Source organism: Triplophysa rosa, unplaced genomic scaffold (genome assembly GCF_024868665.1).
Source record: "Triplophysa rosa unplaced genomic scaffold, Trosa_1v2 scaffold124_ERROPOS103670, whole genome shotgun sequence".
Taxonomy (NCBI): domain Eukaryota; kingdom Metazoa; phylum Chordata; class Actinopteri; order Cypriniformes; family Nemacheilidae; genus Triplophysa; species Triplophysa rosa.
The window spans coordinates 4086-25849 of record NW_026634122.1 but is presented as its reverse complement, the minus strand read 5'-3'; the positions used below and the strand labels follow the sequence as shown (position 1 = coordinate 25849).

At 37.7% G+C, this 21764-nt stretch overlaps 1 protein-coding gene across 3 annotated transcripts in view; it reads right to left on the bottom strand.

The window, feature by feature from the left end:
- Positions 1-17618, bottom strand: part of atg4b (autophagy related 4B, cysteine peptidase) — a 58447-nt gene extending 40829 nt beyond the window's left edge. For 2 of the 3 annotated variants that reach the window (XM_057326708.1, XM_057326710.1), the window contains exons 1-8: positions 15403-17428; positions 15245-15316; positions 14704-14802; positions 14526-14627; positions 14342-14414; positions 5034-5113; positions 4653-4852; positions 579-657 (exon numbers count right to left, since the gene is read on the bottom strand). In XM_057326708.1, coding sequence (XP_057182691.1) covers positions 579-657; positions 4653-4852; positions 5034-5113; positions 14342-14414; positions 14526-14627; positions 14704-14802; positions 15245-15316; positions 15403-15526 — 829 coding nt within the window. In that variant the 5' untranslated portion in view covers positions 15527-17428. The other variant, XM_057326709.1, reaches the window with a different exon arrangement.
- Between the last annotated feature and the right edge of the window lie 4146 nt (positions 17619-21764).

Here is a 21764-nt window from a genome sequence, read left to right as displayed (position 1 = left end):
GTATAAAGTGTTATACAGCTTTCTATTAGGGATGTAATGATTCACCGTAAGCCGGTTGAAAATCGTAATCACAATTATAATATGTGACGATTCATGTGTGTTGAGATGTTAAATGAATCACGATACATGTTATGAACAGCAGGGGCCGCTGTGTTTACTGTAAGCTTGGAAAATGTGGATATGCTGCTATTTTGTAAAAAATGTAACGTGTTAGTTTATTTATATTAAATGTTATATTAAAAATACATAAAATTATATATTATTAATAATTTAATATTAAATTATTTATATATTAAAGAGACTTCTGTATTATTCATTTTTATTTGATTTGGAATTTGTTTTAAAATTGCAATTTAGTTTTGTAGTTTGACAAAACATTTTTTTTTACTAAGAAATGTGCAGCATTTCAGAAATAATAAAAGGGCACTTGACCATTTCTAATTTGTCTCAAGTAATAAAAATTGTAGCGTATCGTATCGTGAGATCAGTATCGTGAATCGTACTGCATTGTGAGCTGAGTGAATCGTTACATCCCTACTTTCTGTAAAGACAAGGAAAGGTTGATTAACTTTGCTCACCTACAAAGCCAATGAAGTAGTGAGCACTGTTTGGTTTCCCACCTATTACCCCCAAAGACTGAGGCATCATGAAGCATTGCTGTAGATAGGAAAAGGTCAAACACTTGAATGTCTGATCATTAAAGGAGTGGGTCAATATTTTCATCTACTAAACTTTAACAGGTCCGGAATGACCATGTCTATATTTTAGGGCTGTCAACGTTAACGCGTTAACACATGCAATTATTCAATTCAATTACTTTTTTTCAGATTAACGCGTTCAAATATTAAATGCAATTAACGCAGCACCCGTTTATTTTGTCATTCTTTGTCTAGCGTTACATATAATCACGCTCTTATTCATGTAAAGGCCTTTAAATCATCTAAGCGTGATTTGAAACAGTTGCTTTGACGCGTTCATTGTAGATAGACAGCTTCTAACTGTGGGACATGGCAAAACGCAACGCGACAACGGTCCCATCTGGTGTTACAGTCACAGGCTAAAGGCTGCGTCAGTGAATCTCTGTCAGACAGCGCACCAGTATTAAGTTCTCTTTCGTGCTTGAATGAACAAAAACACACAAGATTATGCCATAAAGCCCGTTTTGTGTAACATGCACAGATTTCAACGTGTTAAAGAGCAGGTTTCAAGGTTTTTGTAAGTGTCCTAATGTTGTATTAGAGTCCCCAACAACACGTTCAAATGCATCAAAGGTAAAAAAAAACGGTGCTATTTTCTTAAAATAAGCATTTAGTATCTATCCATTTCTCAAAGATCCCTAAACGATTCCTCCGAAGCTGTTCAAATGTTCCGCTTCTCTAAGCTCCTCCCTACCGCGAGTCCAGTGTGCTCCGATTGGCCAACTGGCCCAATCAGTTGTGATTGGTCTTTCTTCATATACTGCGTGTCAGAAACAAAACGCCCATTACCACAGTTCTTATCTCAGGAAGGTTTTTGTAAACAAAGACGCTGTGTGTAAAAATGGCATCAGTATTACCATATCACAAGTTTTTATCTTCATAAACTTATCTTCATAAACCATTCAGACTATTGTTTTCTGTTGATCTTTTTTCGTCATAGCTGTGGGAGAACAACAACGGCTCTATCCAAAAGTTGATCATTACTTTGATTATACAGAGATTAGTAACTGAGCAAGTTAGCGAGAGCTTCCAAAGATAATGCACACACCTTTACATAATAAAATGATATAGTGCTGCAGTCCGTTTTCTAAAATAATGACAAGCAAACCGTTTTGTTTTGAAGGGGATCGTGACCACAGCTAAACTTTGCACACTTGACAAAACCATAATGTGAGACACGTTAGCAAAGTGCTACCATGACTAAACGATAAAGGGATACAGTTCGTACAATACTATGACATGTAGAATGACAACAGTCTACAATAACCGCCACATTATTAGGTAAGAGTTGGATTAATAAAACTGTAACACTGTTAACTTATACATTGTTTACCTGGAAACCTACAGCTGTACTAAATATACAACACGTATTAACACAGTTACTTTAACGTAAATTGTAAGCACTCAATTTAACATGTACACATAACGTATTTATCATACTTACAGCTTGTGGTTCTGAGACGCTTGTTAGTCCAAATAAAGTTGGTATTAACTTATCTTTAAGGTTCTAGCTGCTGGCAAATCCCGCGTTGAACTCCCCAAAATTTGAGAAGCAGTCGTCGGTAAAATGACGAGCACATTACACAAGGTTGGAATTGTACTGCAGTGGTATCGTGGAAAAAAAATGTAACCACTTATCCTTCACATCGTCATACTTTGGCAGCGAAAACAAAGTACATTTGCGTTCACAGCACAAAACACAGCGTCCCCTCGACATGTTGTATACGCAACACTACCTGAAGTGCTAGTGGGCAGGTCAGAGTGTTCCTGTTTCGCGGGAAGGCGGGGATTGCGCTGATGCATTACACTGTGACGTATCGATGTTACACTCAAAAGATTCAAAAGCCTAACGATTTGTTTGGGCGGTTCGGAGTCGACTCCTTACTTTGGAAGCCAATATCTTAATTTATCATGGACTTTTTGGAATAACAACTTTGCAGATCGTCAAAATTGAAGGAAAGCTACGTTACACACTGAAATGCCGGTAATTTTATTTTCATGAAACGTGCTCTTTAAATAAAATCCAAAATTAATGCAAAGAGTTGTGAAAATGGGAAAGGGCGTCATATCTGTATAGAGCGGCAGCTCTCAAAGGGGCCGCATTCTTAAACCTGCTGCTGTGACTCCTGTCATTAATGTTAATCAAAGAACAAAAGAAAAGAGGAATTCAATGTGTTTTGTAGCTTTATTCTGTATTTAATTTAGCGTTAAAGACTGTAAAGGGTTTGAGAATTTAATTTAATTTCTGTATATTTCCTACCTGTTAGCTCTCAATTATACTGTACTTCAATGTTGAACAGCTATAATTAATGTTAAAATAAAGAAAAAATAATCAATTTAATGGAGATATCAGTTGCAGTACTAATATCAGAATGTTGGCTTTCATTCATAAAATGATGTTTTTAATGAAATCTGTTGTTTCTACATTGGAGATTAAATGTGAAATTATTAGAATGTAAACATATATTTAAAAACATTAATGTTATGTGCGTTTAATCACAGAAAAAATGTGTGGTTCCGATTTTTTTAAAGAGTACATTCCTCAATATTTTTAAGGGCTTATTTTGGTTTATGGAGTGTCCGACAACAAGTTTATGTACATACATGATGTAAAAATAATATTATTTCGTAATAATAAGCAGTTTTTATTACCTTACTTCTTGACTGACTCTCAAATGATTCGTTCCGCGATTCATCTGTGTAATCTCCGCCTTTCCGCCAGCGTAGTCTGATCTGATTGGTCAGATAGTGTAGTCTGCTGTGATTGGTCAGATGGTCTAGTCTGCTGTGATTGGTCAAATGGTCTAGTCTGCTGTGATTGGTCAGATGGTCTAGTCTGCTGTGATTGGTCAAATGGTCTAGTCTGCTGTGATTGGTAAAACGCGTTCAGCATATGTCGCAAATGGGCCGCCTATCATTACTGCTGTATTACGGTTTGCAGGTGGTTGGATATTAACAGTGTATAGAGAGAGATGGCGTCGATTTTACCTTACCAGTTCGAGCCCGAGTCTGACGAATCATTCTTTAATCCTTATACAGATGCCAGTAAGAAAAAGGACTGTTTTAGACACTTCTCTTGTAACAGTTAGTTATCACGGCATACAGTGTACGGTGTTCGTATCTTCAGATGTTATTATAACTATAGTACACCACGCAGTTCTTGAAATAAAGACTTTGCGAGTTAATATGGTTGAACACTTACATTAGCGCAACGAGTTTATAGCTAACGTTAGGTAAACAAACAGTAACAACCCCAAAAATAACGGTAACGTTAGCTAAACACAGACATGAGATAACGTCACACAAATTTAATTTTAAGTAAAGACAAAAATAAAGAGTCACACTTACAGGTTGTGATTCGGTGGAGCTTACAGGTCCAAATAAAGTTGGTATTGCAACATCTTTTAAGGAAAGACGTTTAATGTATCCTGCAGTAAAGGCGCCAAGATTGATGAAGCAATCTTCGGTAAAATGACGCGCGCAAAGTAAAACGTTCGGTTTATACTCCTTTGGTGTCGTTTGAAAAATAAATAGTAACCATTTTTTCCTCAGAAGTTCTTCCTTTGGTAGTGAAAATAAGACTGACTTAGTTTCACTACATAGAACACAGCTTCTCTTAGACATGATGCACACGTCACGAACGAGCTAGTACAGTGTTTGGGGAGGAGAGAGTTAAGTTTTCGCAGTCAGTAGGCGGGGATTTTTCTAGTGACGTAGGTACATTGTGGTTAAAGATTCGGACAGGTCATGGCTTGTTCGCGTGATTCAGAGTCGATTACCTTTTTTATAAGCTAATAACTTTGTTATTCGTTCACCTTCGGATTTACAACTTGGCAGATTGCTTACATTCAAACACGGCAAAATTAAACACTTCATGAAATGTATTTTTTATGATCTCGAGGAATGTACTCTTTAATCGATTGACAGCACTACTATATTTACAATAGATGATACCTTTAGTGGTTCAAAATAAGCTTCATTGATATCACTTAGGCCCAGTCTTAAAGGAATCAGCAGAACTAATGGTTTCCAAAGAGCTGTCTCATCCTCTGCCAGAGCACATGCCCCCTGTAGATCTCCATTCATCTCTTGAGGTTCCACAGAAGCTGCACATGCTCCCCTCTCAAAGTCCAGCCATGGCATACACAACCTTTCTACAGACAGCAAATAAAAATGATGAACAAAATATTTACTGTTAGTTATTTACTGGCACAGCAAGGTATTAATATCTGATTTATGTGAAAAAACATGCATAAAGGGTGTATATACATGGAAACAAAGTAACTAAAACTTAAAACCTGTATAGTCTTACGAGACATTAAAAAGAGAACTCACTGATTTCCTCTATAACCACAGTATTGTCCATAGCTACATGAACTGCCAGTCGGCTCCAGGAGTCAAATACTGCCAGTTTCCTAGATGAAAACAGAAAACAGTTACTGTATATTTATTCTACTTATATGCAAAAAGCACAACAGTTTAAACGTCCGTTTCACACTGCACGCGTAAGCAGCGCATAGGCAGAGTGGGAGCAGAGCATAGGGAGAGTGTTGGCAGCACGTGCCCATTGTCCTTTCACACCGGCAGTGTATGCAATGCGCACCGCACTGCCTGGGTACGACAGTACAACAATGCAATTTCGCATTATGTCATTTTAAAGTGATTCACGAGTTTGTCTCGCAGATAATAAGTACGGATGATAAGGGACAGATAGTATGTGTATTTGGTGTGCTGTGCCGGGGAGAGTGCACGGTATGTGCCCGGACTCGGGTCGTTCCCCGTTATACTGCGGTAAAAACATGCTGATGGTGAGGAGTTGGGGTGGAGGAGGGATCCTGCGAAAATGTAAAGAGAATGAGGGTAAGGCGTCTTGTCTATTTGTAGGGGTTTTTTCCCCGAGCTAAAAGGATGGTTGGTGAGATTGGTTAGACTGGTGAGATTGGTTAGACTGGTGATTGGTGAGACTGCTATAAGTACCCTAGTTATCTGTGATTCTATTGTTCGGAACATTAACATAGAGGCACCAGCCACCATAGTCAGGGAGCCAGAGCGCCTGACATCAAGTCAAATTTAAATGTGCTGCCTAAGGCTAATCGTAAATTCAGTAAGATTGTTATTCACGTCGGCACAAATGATGTTTGACTCCGTCAATCGGAGATCACAAAAGATAATATTAAAGAGGTGTGTGAGCTCACAAGCGCGATGTCAGACACTGTAATATTCTCTGGCCCCCTCACTGCTTATCGTGGTGATGAGATTTACAGCAGATTATCATCACTAAATGGCTGGTTGTCTGAGTGGTGCCTGCAGAATGATATAGTTTTTATAAATAACTGGAAGAGTTTTGAGGGCAGACCTGACCTGCTGAAACGAGATGGTCTCCATCCCTCCTGGGCTGGGACTTCCATCCTGTCTAGAAATATGGCAAAAAGTCTTAATAATGCTTGACTCACTGGGGCCCAGGTCAGGGAGCAGACAGAATGGCTTAACCAACTGTCTGCTTGTCGTCACACGTCACAGAATACACAAAATGTACAACATGTAATAATCCCTTCTCCCAAACATCATAAAATAGAGACTGTGTCTGTCCCCCGGATTAGCAAACATAAAATAATGCGTAAACCTCTTGAAAGTAATTTAATAAATGTTAAACAAACTAAACATGAACAAAATACAGATAATCAACTGTTACGACTCGGATTGCTAAATATTAGATCTCTCTCTAATAAAGCACTTTTTGTTAATGATATGATAACAGATCATAAAATAGACATGCTCTGTTTGACAGAAACATGGCTAAAACCAGATGATTACATTACTTTAAATGAATCTGTCCCCCAAGATTAGTATTATAAACATGAGCCTCCTCTAAAAGGCAGAGGGGGAGGTGTCGCAGCACTTTACAATAACTCTTTTAGCATTTCCCAGAAGTCTAACTCTAAATACAATTCTTTTGAAGTCATGGTACTTCATGTATCAACACCTATTAAGGATAAAACATTTTTAAAATTTATTCTGGCTATTGTATATAGGCCTCCAGGGCACCACACAGATTTTATTAAAGAATTTGGTGGGTACTTATCAGAACTAGTAATGGCCGCAGATAGAGTCCTTGTCATTGGTGACTTTAACATCCATGTAGATAACGATACAGATGCCTTAGGAATGGCTTTCAAAGACACTCTTAACTCCATGGGCGTTAGTTAACATGTGTCAGGACCCACTCACCTTCGTAATCATACTTTAGATTTAATACTGTCTAACGGTATAAATGTGGACGACGTTAAAATCCTTCAGCAGAGTGAATACATTTCAGATCATTATCTGGTATTATGTTTGCTTCACTGGCCTACGGCTTCAAATAAAACTCCTCCTTACAAATATGGTAGAACAATAAGATGTGAACAATAAGAATACCAAAGATGTGTTTCTCGATAATCTGCCTGAATTGTCTCAAATCTCTAGCATGAGAAATAACGTTGAAGATCTTGACATTACCATTGAACATTTTAACTCCACCTTCTTGGAAACGCTAGACAGTTGCTCCTCTGCGTTTAAAGAAGATTAAAAATGGCAGCCCAACACCGTGGTATAATGAACACACTCAGGCTCTAAAGAAAGCGGGCCGAAAAATGGAGCGCAACTTTAAGAAAACTAAATTAGAGGTATTTCGTACAGCATGGAAGGATAGTATTCGAAAACACAGGAAATCCGTAAAAACGTCTAGATCCGCCTACTTTTCATCACTAATAGAAGAAAACCAGCACAACCCTAGGTTTTTATTTAACACAGTGGCTAAATTAACAAAAAATAAATCGTCAGCGACTTCAGATTCTGGATATCAGCATAACAGTGATGAATTTATGAACTACTTCACAAATAAAATCCAAGATATTAGAGAAAAAATTATAACATTGCAACCAGAAGTGAAACCCGCTGAACAAACTAACTACAGCACCCCTAAGGAGAAATTGCAATTATTTTCTACCGTAGACCACGATGAACTGTCTAAAATCATAAGATCAACAACATACATGCTAGACCCTATACCTACAAATCTACTGAAAGAGATGCTCCCAGAAATTAAAAGAAGAAAAGAAAATTATAGATCCTCTTCTTAGTATTATTAACTCATCTCTGACATTAGGACATGTGCCTAAAGCATATAAGGTGGCTGTTATAAGGCCCAGTGTTTCCCCTACCATTACCTTAGGGGGGCACCCCGCCCCTACAACGGTACCTCCCGCCCCCCTTGAAGGTCAAGTTAATTAAATTTTTTATGTTGCGTTAGATCACAAGAGAAGTCATTTAAGGTTACCTTTACTATATAACATGTCTATACCTTGTTCTCGTATTAAACAAACTAAATAGCATTATGGTATTTATCTTATTTACATGGCGGCATGTCATTTCTGTTTCTACGTGGTCGCGCCTTTACAATTCTCCTCTACTCTCTGTATCGAGTTCCGACCCGATGCGCGAGCACACACACAGACATGTGCGCGCACATACACAAGTAAGCACACTTTCACCAGCGGACAGAGAGCGGGTGTGGGAAAATATGTTGCGTCAACCACCTGAAAAGCAGATAAAAAAATTGCGTTTTCAAACGCTCCCAGGGTGGTGAAAATACGCATACCCTGCCCCTGACAAGCAACAGTCCAGTTACCACCGGATGACATGTTTATCCTTCATTCCATCTGGACCGCAAGACATAATGAACCATTAAAAAAACTCTTTCTGTGGTTTAAATTGAGCACACGTCTACATAACTGAGATGTACACATCACGCGCACTCAGGGACATTTATGTTGATTATATTTTGCCGCTATATCTTCTAATATCTTTATTTAGCGCCAAACGTGCTTCATTTTAACCCTTTCCGCTCCGTGAGCGCTGCTTCTCCAGCCAAAAACACGTCGCACATAAAGACCTGCAGACACCAACAGCAGGTAAATAAATGGACACTTTTTCTGTAATGCTCAAGTAAATGAAAATGCAGCAGTAATAAAGTATTTTTAGCTGTCAATCAGTTTACTGTTTGCTATATAGGTTTGTGACAGATTATAAAACATAACGTCTTGTATCTACATATAGCATTTATGATATTAGTAGCATAAATAATCAGCATGTTAAGAGCATTTCATTGTGAATCATGTTTTAATTGGAAAGAATATTTAGAATCAGTTCTAGTATGAATGGCATGGAAAGGCTGCTCATGATATATTTATTTCAGTTGTTACAGTTTGTTGTCAGTAGTTTTTTTAAAATATTAAAATAGACCACTGGGACTTCACTTCAGCACCAGAGCCTACAACACATTTTCTCAGTTACCAGACCTTCTATGTTTCATACAGACTGTGGCTATATAGAATATAAAGTAAATGGCCTGATAAAACATTAGATTGATTGATTTAACATTATTTATTAAAAAAGTATTGTCCGGACCTCCAAGGCAAAAAAAACATATAGAGACCGCAGACTGTTTTGGACTATTTGCCTGGCCGGGGGGCTGCTTTAGAATTAGAATTTTAAAGTTTTACTTAATTAATATTGCATATAGGAATTTATAGTCTGTTATATTTGACCTGTGCTTCTCTCTCCTTTATCTTAAATGTGTGCTCTCACTGAGCGTGTGTGTGTGTGTGTTGTGTGTGTGTGTGTGTGTGTGTGTGTGTGTGTGTGTGTGTGTGTGTGTGTGCGTGTGTGTGTGTGTGTGCGTGTGTGCATGTCTGTGTGTCTGTGTCATGTCTTTGTAACAATGAAAATTGTAAAAAGCTCTATATAAATAAAGTTCAGTTATAGGAAACCAGACGGGTTAGTTATCTGATTTGTGAGATTGGTCATGGAAAGCCAGCCGGGTTAATTATCTGATTGGTATGATTGATCATAGCAAGCCAGCCGAGTTAGTCTGCACGTGCTCCTCCCGAACTTTGTTAATAAAACATCTTTAGTTCACCCAAAAATGAAATTTCTGTTATGATTTACTCACCCTCATGTAAATTCATTATGAACACAAAGAAATATGTTTGGAAGGTGCCCCATAACTGTTTGTTTTCTTAAGTTCTTCGAAATATCTCATTTTGTGTTCAACAGAACAATATATTTTACTATGGTAGTGGATGATATCTCAGAACTGAAAATTGCTAACATTCTTCCAAATATCTTTCTTTGTGTTTAACAGAACAAAGACATTTATACAGGTTTGAAACAACATGAGAGTGAGTAAATGATGACAGAATTTTCATTTTTTGGGTGAACTGTCCCTTTAAATACCCCAACTCGACCCTAGAGAACTACGGAACTACAGGCCTATATCGAATCTACCTTTCATATCTAAAGTTCTGGAAAAAGTAGTTTCAACTCAATTATGCTCCTTCCTCCAAAGGAATGACATCAATGAAGAATTCCAGTCTGGATTTAGAGCATGTCACAGTACAGAGACTGCTTTGATCAGAGTTACAAATGATCTGCTATTGGCGTCTGACCGAGGTTGTATCTCGTTATTGGTGCTGCTAGACCTTAGTGCATTCGACACCATTGACCACAGCACACTCCTACATAGACTCGAGAATTACGTCGGCATTAAAGGAATAGCTTTGAAATGGTTTAAATCTTATTTATCCGACCGTTTTCAATTTGTAGCATTAAACAATGAGGTGTCACACAAAAGCGCAAGTCCAGTACGGTGTACCACAGGGCTCAGTCTTAGGGCCTCTGCTCTTCGCATTATACATGCTACCTCTAGGAGATATAATAAGTGACATGCAGTTAGCTTTCACTGTTATGCTGATGATACTCAACTTTATATTTCCTCGAAGCCTCATGAAACACAGCAGTTCCATCTAATAATGGAATGCATAGTCGATATAAAAAACTGGATGAGTAACAACTTTTTATTACTGAACTCGGACAAAACAGAAGTGTTACTTATTGGACCGAAAACTGCTATAAGTAACAACCAAGAATACTGTTTAACTATTGACGGATGTTCCATAAAACCCTCGTCGTCAGCAAAGAATCTTGGCGTTCTATTCGATAGTAATCTGTCATTTGAGAGCCACATCGCCAACACCTGTAAAATTGCGTTTTTCCATCTTAAGAATATATCTAAACTACGTTATATGCTGTCAATGTCAGATGCAGAGAAGTTAATTCATGCATTCATGACATCAAGACTAGACTACTGTAATGCACTGTTAGGTGGTTGCCCTGCAGGCTTATTACAAAAACTCCAACTGGTCCAAAACGCGGCAGTTCGAGTACTGTCCGGGAGGCAGACACACTCTGTCAGTTTAAATCTAGACTAAAGACGCATCTTTTTAATCTTGCATACACTACTCTTCCATAATATAAATCTTCTGAGGGTTTAGGCTGCATTAGTTAGATCAACCGGAACCAAAAACACAACTGATGTACTTGTTGCATCAAAGAGTACAGAACAGTACTCTACTCTCAGCCAGTCTTGTCTCATTGTTCCAAGGTTACCACAGCGAGCAGTATGCAGTTCATGGCCTGACCTGATGGTAGAGCGGAGAATGGGAAGTGGGGACCTGACAAGAGCTGAGATGATAGAGCTGGATAAAGAAGGACGCGGTCTCTTGACATGTCTTCACCACAAAATTTCAAATGCTATTAGATTATTAATGATAATCTTAAACTATAATTTATTTTATTATTAAGTTTATTTATTTTATTTAGCCTTGTTGTGCAAGCTCTCTGGAGCTTGTGCAGAGGCAGCAGCTTTTGCCAGAGGGGAACTGGAATCCCCTGGTTGGGCCTGGGTTCTCCTCAGGTTTTTTTTCTCGATTAGAGTTTTGGGTTCCTCGCCACCGTTTGCATACTGTTTTTTGCACTATTTGCCTGGCCGAGGGGGCTGCTTTAGAATTTTAAAGTTTTACTTAATTAATATTGCATATAGGAATTTATAGTCTGTTATATTTGACCTGTGCTTCTCTCTCCTTTATCTTAAATGTGTGCTCTCACTGAGCGTGTGTGTGTGTGTGTGTGTGCGTGCGTGCATGTCTGTGTGTGTGTGTGCGTACTTGTGTGTGTACGTGTGTGTGTGCGTGCGCGTGTCCGTGTTTGTGTGTCTATGTCTATGTGTGTTAGTACGTGTGCATAATGTGTGTGTGGAGTGTTTTGTATGTGGGTATGTCTGTCTTCTGTGTTTTCAACTTTTTCTCGTTTTTGCAGGTACAACTTTAATTGTTTTGCTTATAGTCAATATGTCTTATGTACAGCTGCTTTGTAACAATGAAAATTGTAAAAAGCGCTATATAAATAAAGTTGAGTTGAGTTAAATACATCAGTGAGCAAAATATCTTACAGAACTTCATCAAAAAGCTTATTTGATTTAGATTGTATAACTTGTTTTATCCGCCTGTATCATCCTCTTTTAGATCCATTTAGTACAAGTTATAAATAAAAAGCCATCATGCTTTGAAGGATACGATACAAGTCACTTGCAAGGGTTTACTCACCATAGGAGAGAGTGATTGACTTGCAGTGTTTCCCATAGGATTTTGACAGGCTTGTGGCGCTGGTGATGTCACGAACTCAGCGTTTCCCATACAATGCATTTACTTGGGCGGTCCAACCAGGTATATCAATGGCCGCCCAAGTATATTTGGCGTCACATTTTGTAATTTTTTATTCATCCGGGATAATGACTGTATCTGTGATCGATTAACTAGTGGATAAACTGCGCTTCCGCGTCTTCTTTCTTTCCTAACTTGTTTGGTGTGAGTGGCGCGTGCGCGTCCTCCTCTTCCGTGTTAGCATGCACTCTCTTCCGATAAGCTCCATGTGTTTGCGGGCCCTCGGCCTCTCGTCCGCGAGTGTAGTTAGCTCCGTGTAGTGTATTTAACTGTCACTTGCATTTAAAATCAAAGAAGCGTTCATAATACAGCAACACATTGTGGAGAAAGGGCAAACGGCATATAGCCGTTCTATAATGGAGATGAGCTGTATTGTGATTTTGTTCGATGATGTTGCGTTTATAAATCAGGATTTTAGCAGCAGTTAAAGTGACTGCTGGTGGCATTCAGTTGAAAAATACGGTATAATATGACAAGATCAGAGAGTAGAAGAAAAACAGATATCAAATACTAACACGACGCAAACACAACGTGATGACGTCACAAATATGCTAATTAGTTCGTGACGTCAAGTCTGTCAAAATCCTGTGGGAAACACTGCAACTATTATTTTTTTTTTAAATTATTATTATTTTTAAATTATTATATATATTTTTTCTCTCTCTCTCTCTTTATTTTTTTTTTTCTTCCACTGATAATTACAATTGTACTTTTTGTGATTATTGATGTAGACTCTTGGCATGTTATATTTGTTCTTTGAGCAATAAAAAAACCACTGCAAACTAATTCGCATATTTGTGACGTCATCATGTCGTGTTAGTGTTAGCACTTATCTGTTTTTCTTATACTCTCTTATCCGTCACATTATACTGTATTTTACAACGGGATGCCACCAGCAGTCACTTTAAACGCTGCTAAAATCCTGATTTATAAATGCAACATCATCAAATCACAATAAAGTACATCTATATTAAAGAGCGGCTATATGCTGTTTGCCCTTTCTCGACAATGTGTTGCTGTATTACAAACGCTTCTTTGATTTTAAATGCAAGTGACAGTTAAATACGAGAGGCCGAGGGCTCACGCACACACATGAAGCTCATCGCGAACACGGAAGAGGGGGACGCGCACGCGCATGGCCACGCTCCACTCACACCAGAGCATGTGAGCCTGCTCCGCTCAATATTTCACTCAATGACTGTGTGCTTCGCTCAGTCACTCACGGACCAAGCAAACACTCCGTTAAATATTACGCTCACCGTTAAACCAAATCCCACTCAGATCCCGCTCTGACATAAAATGTGTCTAGTAAGTCTAATTGTTTTCAGTTTATATTAAACTTCTTGAATAATTGTCTCAGTTTAAGTAGTAGGCTGAAAAAGAGCAGTCCGACATTCTGTGACATTACAGCCAATATTTTATTTTTATTTAAAGAGTGCCTAAAATAACTGTATAATAACTGATAAAGAATATTTGATTTTCGTTACTTCATTTCCGTGAACATATAGCTGCCATAGTGCAACATTCAAAATAAACGCATAAAAGATGAAATGCACTATGAACACCTTTATTATTACTGGGGTTCATAAAAGAAACAGGCTCTAAAGAAAAATAGACCAAAACAAGGGGAAATGCAGTCTTAAAACGTCAAACCTCAATCGTTACAGCATTCATGCGGTGTACATAGGACAAAAATCCATCAGCAAAAAAGTAAATCACCAGGACGGCTGAGCGAACGACTGAGCGTATATATTTAGCGAGTGGAGCGGAATTTTCAGAAAGGCGCTCCCCGCTCCGCAAGAAATATTATGCTCTAACTCACACCAAACAAGTCAGGAAGGAAAGAAGACACGTAAGCGCTGTTTATCAACTAGTTATTCGATCACAGATACAGTCATTAGCACTTCTGGTATGCACTGTGTACGCGTGCGGTATGAATGCTCTCAACTGTTAACATAGGCGCCGAAAAAATTATGCACTGCTTACACGTGCGGTGTGAAACTGGTGTTATACTTAAATGACAAAAGTCATCTGGCAACTTACTTGAGTACCTGTGCCACTGTATTAGGACCATACCATTGGCCAATAGACTTGCCCTCACCTACACCCATCTGAGCTACAGAAAACAAGAAAAGAGCAACCCATTTAAGGAATCCAAAGTAATTTATTCTTCAATCACTCCACCATTGTTATACTTTTAAAATATTTATATTGACTTGAGTAGTACCTATTTGGTGGATGGAATAATAGCTGTCCTTCTTGTCAATAAAAGCATTGAGAATACTGATATATTCCGACCTCTGCCGCTGACCTGGATTCCATCTCCAGTCTAATAAAACATACAATATATCAGACAACAGCAGAAGTACATTACAAAGCCAATGAACCCCAGTATTTCCATGTACCTCTGCCTAAGTGCCTGCAAATTAAGGCCTCCCCAAGAATCATCTGTCCACATCGAAGCATGCAGCCCCAGCCAGTATCTGAAGTAGGCCCAGTGCCACCTGTAACATGACATCTCTTAACAAACCCATATGCAAAAATAATGTATATGTGCGACTACCCTTAGATTATGACTGGTGACTAAGTGTCTTTGAACACTCAGTCCGTAATCTTTGTATGCGTCATCTTAATCCAACCTGTTCCACAATCATCTGCCACACTCTCTCTTTATATTCTGTCTTTGTACTCTGCACTTTGTTTGTCATTCAGTGCTTTGAGCTGCTACACGAAGTGGATCAACTCAGACGCCATCCTGGATTGGCTCTAAATTGTGAAAACACCTCTCAAAATGCTTGCTACGGAAGTGAAAAATGCAGAAAATTTAACCCGTTCCAAGTTTTTTAAGATGGACGGAAATTTCAGAGGCAGTGTGTTGATGTGATTGTAAATGTGATTATTTTTTAACGTGCAAAAATGTCAGACAAAATTTTCTTTAACTCTCACCGATTGGCTGGAAGTTCTTTCTGTAGGTTAACCACAAACGTGAGGTGACATCAGTCAGAATTTCATCCTTCTCTGGGATACACAGAAATTCAATTTAGAACCTAAAACTAAACACAACACAACAGTGAGTTTCAAATAAATGTTTCCCACATAGTTACCTGTTAGTGCGCTGAACTGCTTTCCTAAAATCCAGACAGGCTCTATGGTCTCTGGGAAATCTTCGATCTCACCAAAGTGCAAAGAGTCGTATGTGAGAGTAGCTGTTGGAGGGACAGGAGACATGACTGCACAAGAGTCATTCTATATTTAGGGGTACATTTCAGGTCAGCCAAAAAGTCAGAAAATCAGTATTCTTCTTTTGATAAATAAAAATAATTTATCAAAAATTATTGATAAATGGGTTAAATAATATGTGTCTTCAAATTTCCCTCCAAAAAAGGAAATTACATCAAATGATGTTGGACATGTGACTTTGTAACAAACCATTGCTGATTTATAGGGAGTAACATGGTTGACACCGGGTGCTTCTCAATATGCCTCCTTGTTTCCTCGCTCCTCCATCCTATGACCCGGAAACCGATCGAGCTCAGCCATCTTTAAGGACGTCTCAATTCTCTAATTGCACTGGGAGGAGGCGAGGATGGAGGCGAGAGAAGGCCTGAGGAGTCATGAGCGAGGATACACATGTGTTTCCTTTGCGGAAGTGTTTTATCCACTAAACCTGACGTGCACATTATTCTCCTGCCCCTGCACATCGTCATATCTTTAAATCATATTCAAACATGCATAAATGTGATAATTACGCTTTTTTGTAAATGTATACCTATAGACAGTATAGTTAAAGTTAATATATTAATATAGTTATGTATAACATATATTTGATAAACCTTATATACATTTTTGAACACTTTTAAGCATGGAATCTACCTAAAGTATGTATTTAACTTTATTTTTTATATTTTCAACGTGCAATGTGTACAGTCATCATTAATTGACGACGCTTTGAAGTGACGCTAAAGGGAGCAAGGATATGCCATTTCACTTCTTTTAATTCCTCGGTCCTCCCTTCTTTTCCTTGTTCCCTTCCCTCGCATCCTGACGGGGTGGAGCTAAGACGCGAGGAAAGGAAGCGAGGAAAGGAAACGAGGATGCACAAATAAGAATTGAGATGCACCCACTGATTTCTCGGACATACACAAAATGGATGATTTAATGTAGATGCATGAGCAAAATATTTCTCATATCTCATAATTTTATGATTGTTTTGGACAAATATTTATAAGAAATGGATACAGACACATGTATTTTAGAGCTAAACTGAAGAGTAAAACCTTACATTGATCAAATCGGACAGCAAAAAAACGGCAAATTCTAGTATAGAATATGCCATTTTTGCCAGATAAAAGATGGGTATTTGTTGTATTTTTGTAGTAAATGAATTAGAAATGTCCCCTGATATAAAAAAGTCATCATTGCTTGAAGTGTAATGTTAATGAAAAATAAGTAAAATTGATAATAGAGTAAGTTACATGGACATGACATGTACCCCTAATTATAGAATGACTCACAAACACTAAAGAAACTTTCACAACAATATACAAATCTTTAACTAAATACAAAGACATTCTTAAAAACACTTGCTGATCTGATAGTATCACGTAAAATATGGCACAGTGTAGTCTCTGGCAAGTAACATATCGGAAATAGATTATTAGTGGAATGAAGAACATATTCTTTAAAAATGATAAGTACGACCTGCATCAGGCTTCGTCAATCCTAACAATGGCCGTGTTACCAGACATATTACTGTCTTTTGAATCCTAGCGACAGCATTTTTGTACATCATGAACGTGCTGTGCTCTAAAATGCGTTAATGTAGCTCAATAAAACGGCCAAAAATCAAATACATCTTTAGGTTGAGCTTAGCATTTTGGTGCAGTAAGATTTAGGAATTATAACTGTGTCCATAGCTCATCTGACAGCAGACTGCTCTACTTTACTGTCCAGTTGCCAGAAGTTGGGACATCTGTGTACCATATTTAATGATAAAATCAAAATTGTAGAGGACGCTTCTCCAATAACGGGCATGTAGTTGGATGTCGAAAGAAGAATTTTGCTTTTAAGCAATTTCATGACATCTGAACAGATGGCCGATCATGTAAAGGAATTGTTTTCTTGCGGTTTACTTACCTGCATCCATCCCGACAGTGATTCAGCCTATCTTGTTTGTTGAACGTTCCTCAAATGGTATTGACCAATAGAAAATGACTTCCGCCTTACTCAGCGTGCGTCATACCTGTGATGACAAATCAAATCCACTGTGTGGTTTGGGTGGCTATTTTAACCTATAGAACGTCCCAAGGGCGGGACATATATTGCCCTCTCTGGGAAGCTGTTGTAAACAAGTTTTTTACTTATTAGGCTATGTTTGTATTGTTTCAGTTTAAGAGTTTGTTCGGTTCTTTCCGAAATAAAAAGATGCATATTTCTAATATTTTAATAGACTATATGCACAAAGCGCAGTCTACGTATTTCTGGTTAAAGCCAAGGGTGTTGTGGCTAGAACGGATACAAGGCTTGTTCGAGATGACCAAATTCTGCGCAGAATCGATCACTGTTTTTTTTTTATGCATCAGAAATACTAATACAATAAGGCATTTAAAAATTAAATAAGAAGTTCTAAGGAAAACAAACCACATACAATTTTTTTTTTAATTTTTTAAACGAAATTAATAACAAAACAAACAAATGTACAGAGTGAAATATAAAATAAATAGAACAAAGATAAGAAAACAACAATTAGCCTACTAAACATCAGGGTCTTCTAATAGCTCAAATTCTTCAATTAATTTAAATAATTTTCTTCCAACTTTCGATTAAATTTTACTTAAAGATTTACAGCAATTCCAAAATTATTTTTGAAAAATCAAAAACAATGGTTTTGTTTTAAGGCACTTACACTTATGAATATAAAATTTCCCCAAAATAAAGATATTATTTAACAAAAATCCAATGTGTAACTCTTTCATAATAATTCCAAAAAGTATATCATTTTTTAGAAAAAGCATATAATTTTTAGAAAAAGCCAACAGATCAATTGAATTTTTTAGCCACTCATACAAATCAGACCAAAAACCTCTAATGTATTGACAATCAAAAAATAAATGTGCTGTTGTTTCAATTTCTGAATCACAAAATGTACAACTATTATGATTAATATTAAATCTATATCTGAGAAATTCTAAGGAAGGATAAATATCATTAAAAAACTTTATAGTGTACTTCCTTGGCTTTGGGGGGTATAGGAAAGGAAAGATACATGGTTCTTAATTTATCATGGGCTTTTAAAGTTCGTATTAGTTTGTTTCGAAAACTATTCCTAATAAAATCCTTTCCATGTTTGTTTGGAAAACTATTCCTAATAAAATCCTTTCCATGTATTTGTTAAGATGGTTAATGAATAGCTAAGGACACACTGGGCAACGTATTTTTAACCGTCATAGCAAAAGCCTTAGGAATACTATTTAACACCGTATGATATTACTTATAATCACATTGCAAATCATATTTTTCACAAAACATTGTGATTCAAAAAGTGGTCATTTCATCTAGATGATGAACAACAGACCAGATAATCGATCACCGGTGATCAGTGCAAGATTACGTCTGCCTTGCTATGATGTCATGCTGACGTGTGCCAAAAAACTCTCGCGACAGCGAGGCTGCCTGGCCGTAGGTATGGAAGGCCGGAAGGGCCAAAAGTTTGAAACTATGGAAGGCCGGAAGGGCCAAACGTGTGAAACTAACGTGTTAACACCATACCTGTCAACATTTGTGTACCAAAATCCGGGAGACCCGCCGGAGGGGCGGGGGTGTTGGTTGGTTGTGGAGGGTAAATAGGGCACCCCTCTGTTATAAATCGTTTTAAAATACTTTATATCTAACATAACATAATTTTCATATAAAATGCTTAAATGTAAATCTAAGAGACTGTTTAATGTAGCTCACAGGGCCATGAATCCATGAATGGTATATCTGCAAGGTATCATCTTAATTTAGCATTTAAATTTTGCCAGAGAACTCAACGTCAGATATGAAATAACTAACATCTAAAAGCGGTTTGAAAAAGCACGAGCAGTTTGTCCCTTCATGCGTCCCGTAGTTCAGTTGTTCAACTTTGTTTATTCGTTAGCAGAATCTTTTTATTTTTTATTTATATGGATGGATTCAGCATTGTTTGCATATTATTTAAAAGAACCGCTTATGGTCACAGAACGGGAAATATTAGAAATAAAATCTATATTACCTGATTTTATTCAGAGTTGTCTGCAGAACAAAACACTTTTCATAACACATTTTTTGTAAAAGCAAAGAAAGTGTAAAAACAACAACAGCTAGTAGACTCTACTGCATCTATCTGTCGATGAAACGATCATGCAGACCTTTAGCGGTGTTATAAGAGAACTTTTTTCGCAGGGATGTGAATCCTCTCTTCTCCACTTCGGCTACCGTTCTATTTTGCCTACCAAAGGGCGCCAGTCTGTGAGGGCAAATGGCCAGTGGCTCAAGCCACAGAGCCACCCCGTGAACGCGTTCTGGTTCCCGTTGGTCCGGGAGTTTCAAAGGAGAAATAACTGAAATACGGGAGAAATAACAAAACGGAAGGGTGGCGGGAGATGGGTGTGAAAAGCGGGAGACTCCAGTGAAAAACGGGCGTGTTGACAGGTATGGTTAACACGTATTACACGTTAACACACAATTTATGTGTTAACGTGTAGATACGTGTTAACGCGTAATTACGTGTTAACGCGTAAATTGTGTGTTGACGCGTAGTTTAAAATGACGTGCTAACGCGTAGTTTAAAACGACGTGTTAACCCGTAAATTACGTGTTAACACGTGATTTTGTGCAGGCACATTGGACCACGGAGCTTTACCACCACATACTGGTGTGGCGGTATTGCTCAAACAAAATGAAGCAAGATACTAGGCTTGTAAATTGCAACATTTGATCTAAAATATATTCTGAACACTGTATTTTGAGAGCATAAGTAGTCTACACCTATATAGAATGATTACAACATAATTAAAAATCAAGTATTGTTTAAATGGACCTATTAAACACTGAAAGGCATGGCCATATTCAGAATATCAGGCTAATGAAGTGTAAGTTTATTTGCATCTTTCTCCAAACATTTTCATATATACTTGCATATTTCTATAGCCAAGTTTGTTTAGAAAAAGAGGAAATGAATATCAATATTCATATTTTAAATCCTATGAACCAATATTTGCTAGTGAGCCCCTTTGAAAACACTTATAAAGCTGAGTTACCTTTGTGCATTATTCTGCTGTTTTTTTCTAGGTTCAGTGCATTCAGTAATAAAATTCAATATAATGCCTTCTCATCAGACACACTCAAGATTTGTGAAACCTTTTCAAATTGAATCACAAAAAATAAAAGTGTATTATTTCAGCCTATGTGTTTGATTCACGTTAACAGGTGAATACTGGTGGGGAATAAAATGATGTTTGAGGCCACCTTTATCTCTTTAAGTATGAAAAGTACAGAGTGTACACTTTCAAGTCAGCTTAGTTTTATTGTCATTATGTTATATGTGGGACATACAAAGGAATTAAATGTCTCACATGACCACAATGTTGCATATTTAACATATAACTTATACCAGTGGTCTCCAACCCCTGAAGAGCTACCATCCAGAAGATTTCAGTTCCAAACACATTAAAAAACCCCAACCATCTTATCAAGGTGTTCGGGGGTTGTTTGATAATTACAGACAGGTGTGCTGAAGCGGGTTGGAGCTGAAGTCTGCAGGACCATAGCTCTCAATGAGAAGGGTTAAAGATCCCTAACTTACACATTTAGCAAATAAGATTACACATATTGATATATATGTATTATACAAAATATGTGGACCTATGTGGAGAATTCAAGTACATGTTTACCTGCAAAATATTCTATTTTATTTATATAGTGCTTTTCACTGTCACGATCTGGCAGAAAGAACCCAAGCGCAGGCAACGGCAGTGAAGGGGTTAACAGATATTTTTATTTTACAAAAAACACAAACAAAAACACCCACAATGGGGAAAACGAAACTAAGAACTATAAATAAAACAAGAGACTTCCCACGAGGGGGCAAAATGAAAACAAGACAAATAAACTAAACTCAAAGACACGACAAAACGTCTTAAATCAATACAAGGCACAAAACTCACAAAATTCACAAAACACGAACAGGCAAGGAACAGGAACACGGGTAAGCACACGAACAGGCAAGGAACAGGAACACAACACAATCCAGAACAACGCACGTACACGCACATACATAATACAAGAGCACAGGACAAAGAAACAAGAGGGTATATATAGGGAAGACAAACGAGGGATAACGACAAGGGGCAGGTGTGGGACATTAAACACTCAGGGAAAGACAACGAGGAAACGAGAGAAATGGGGCCAATGACAAGACACTGGAGAGAACGTATATTATTGTCAA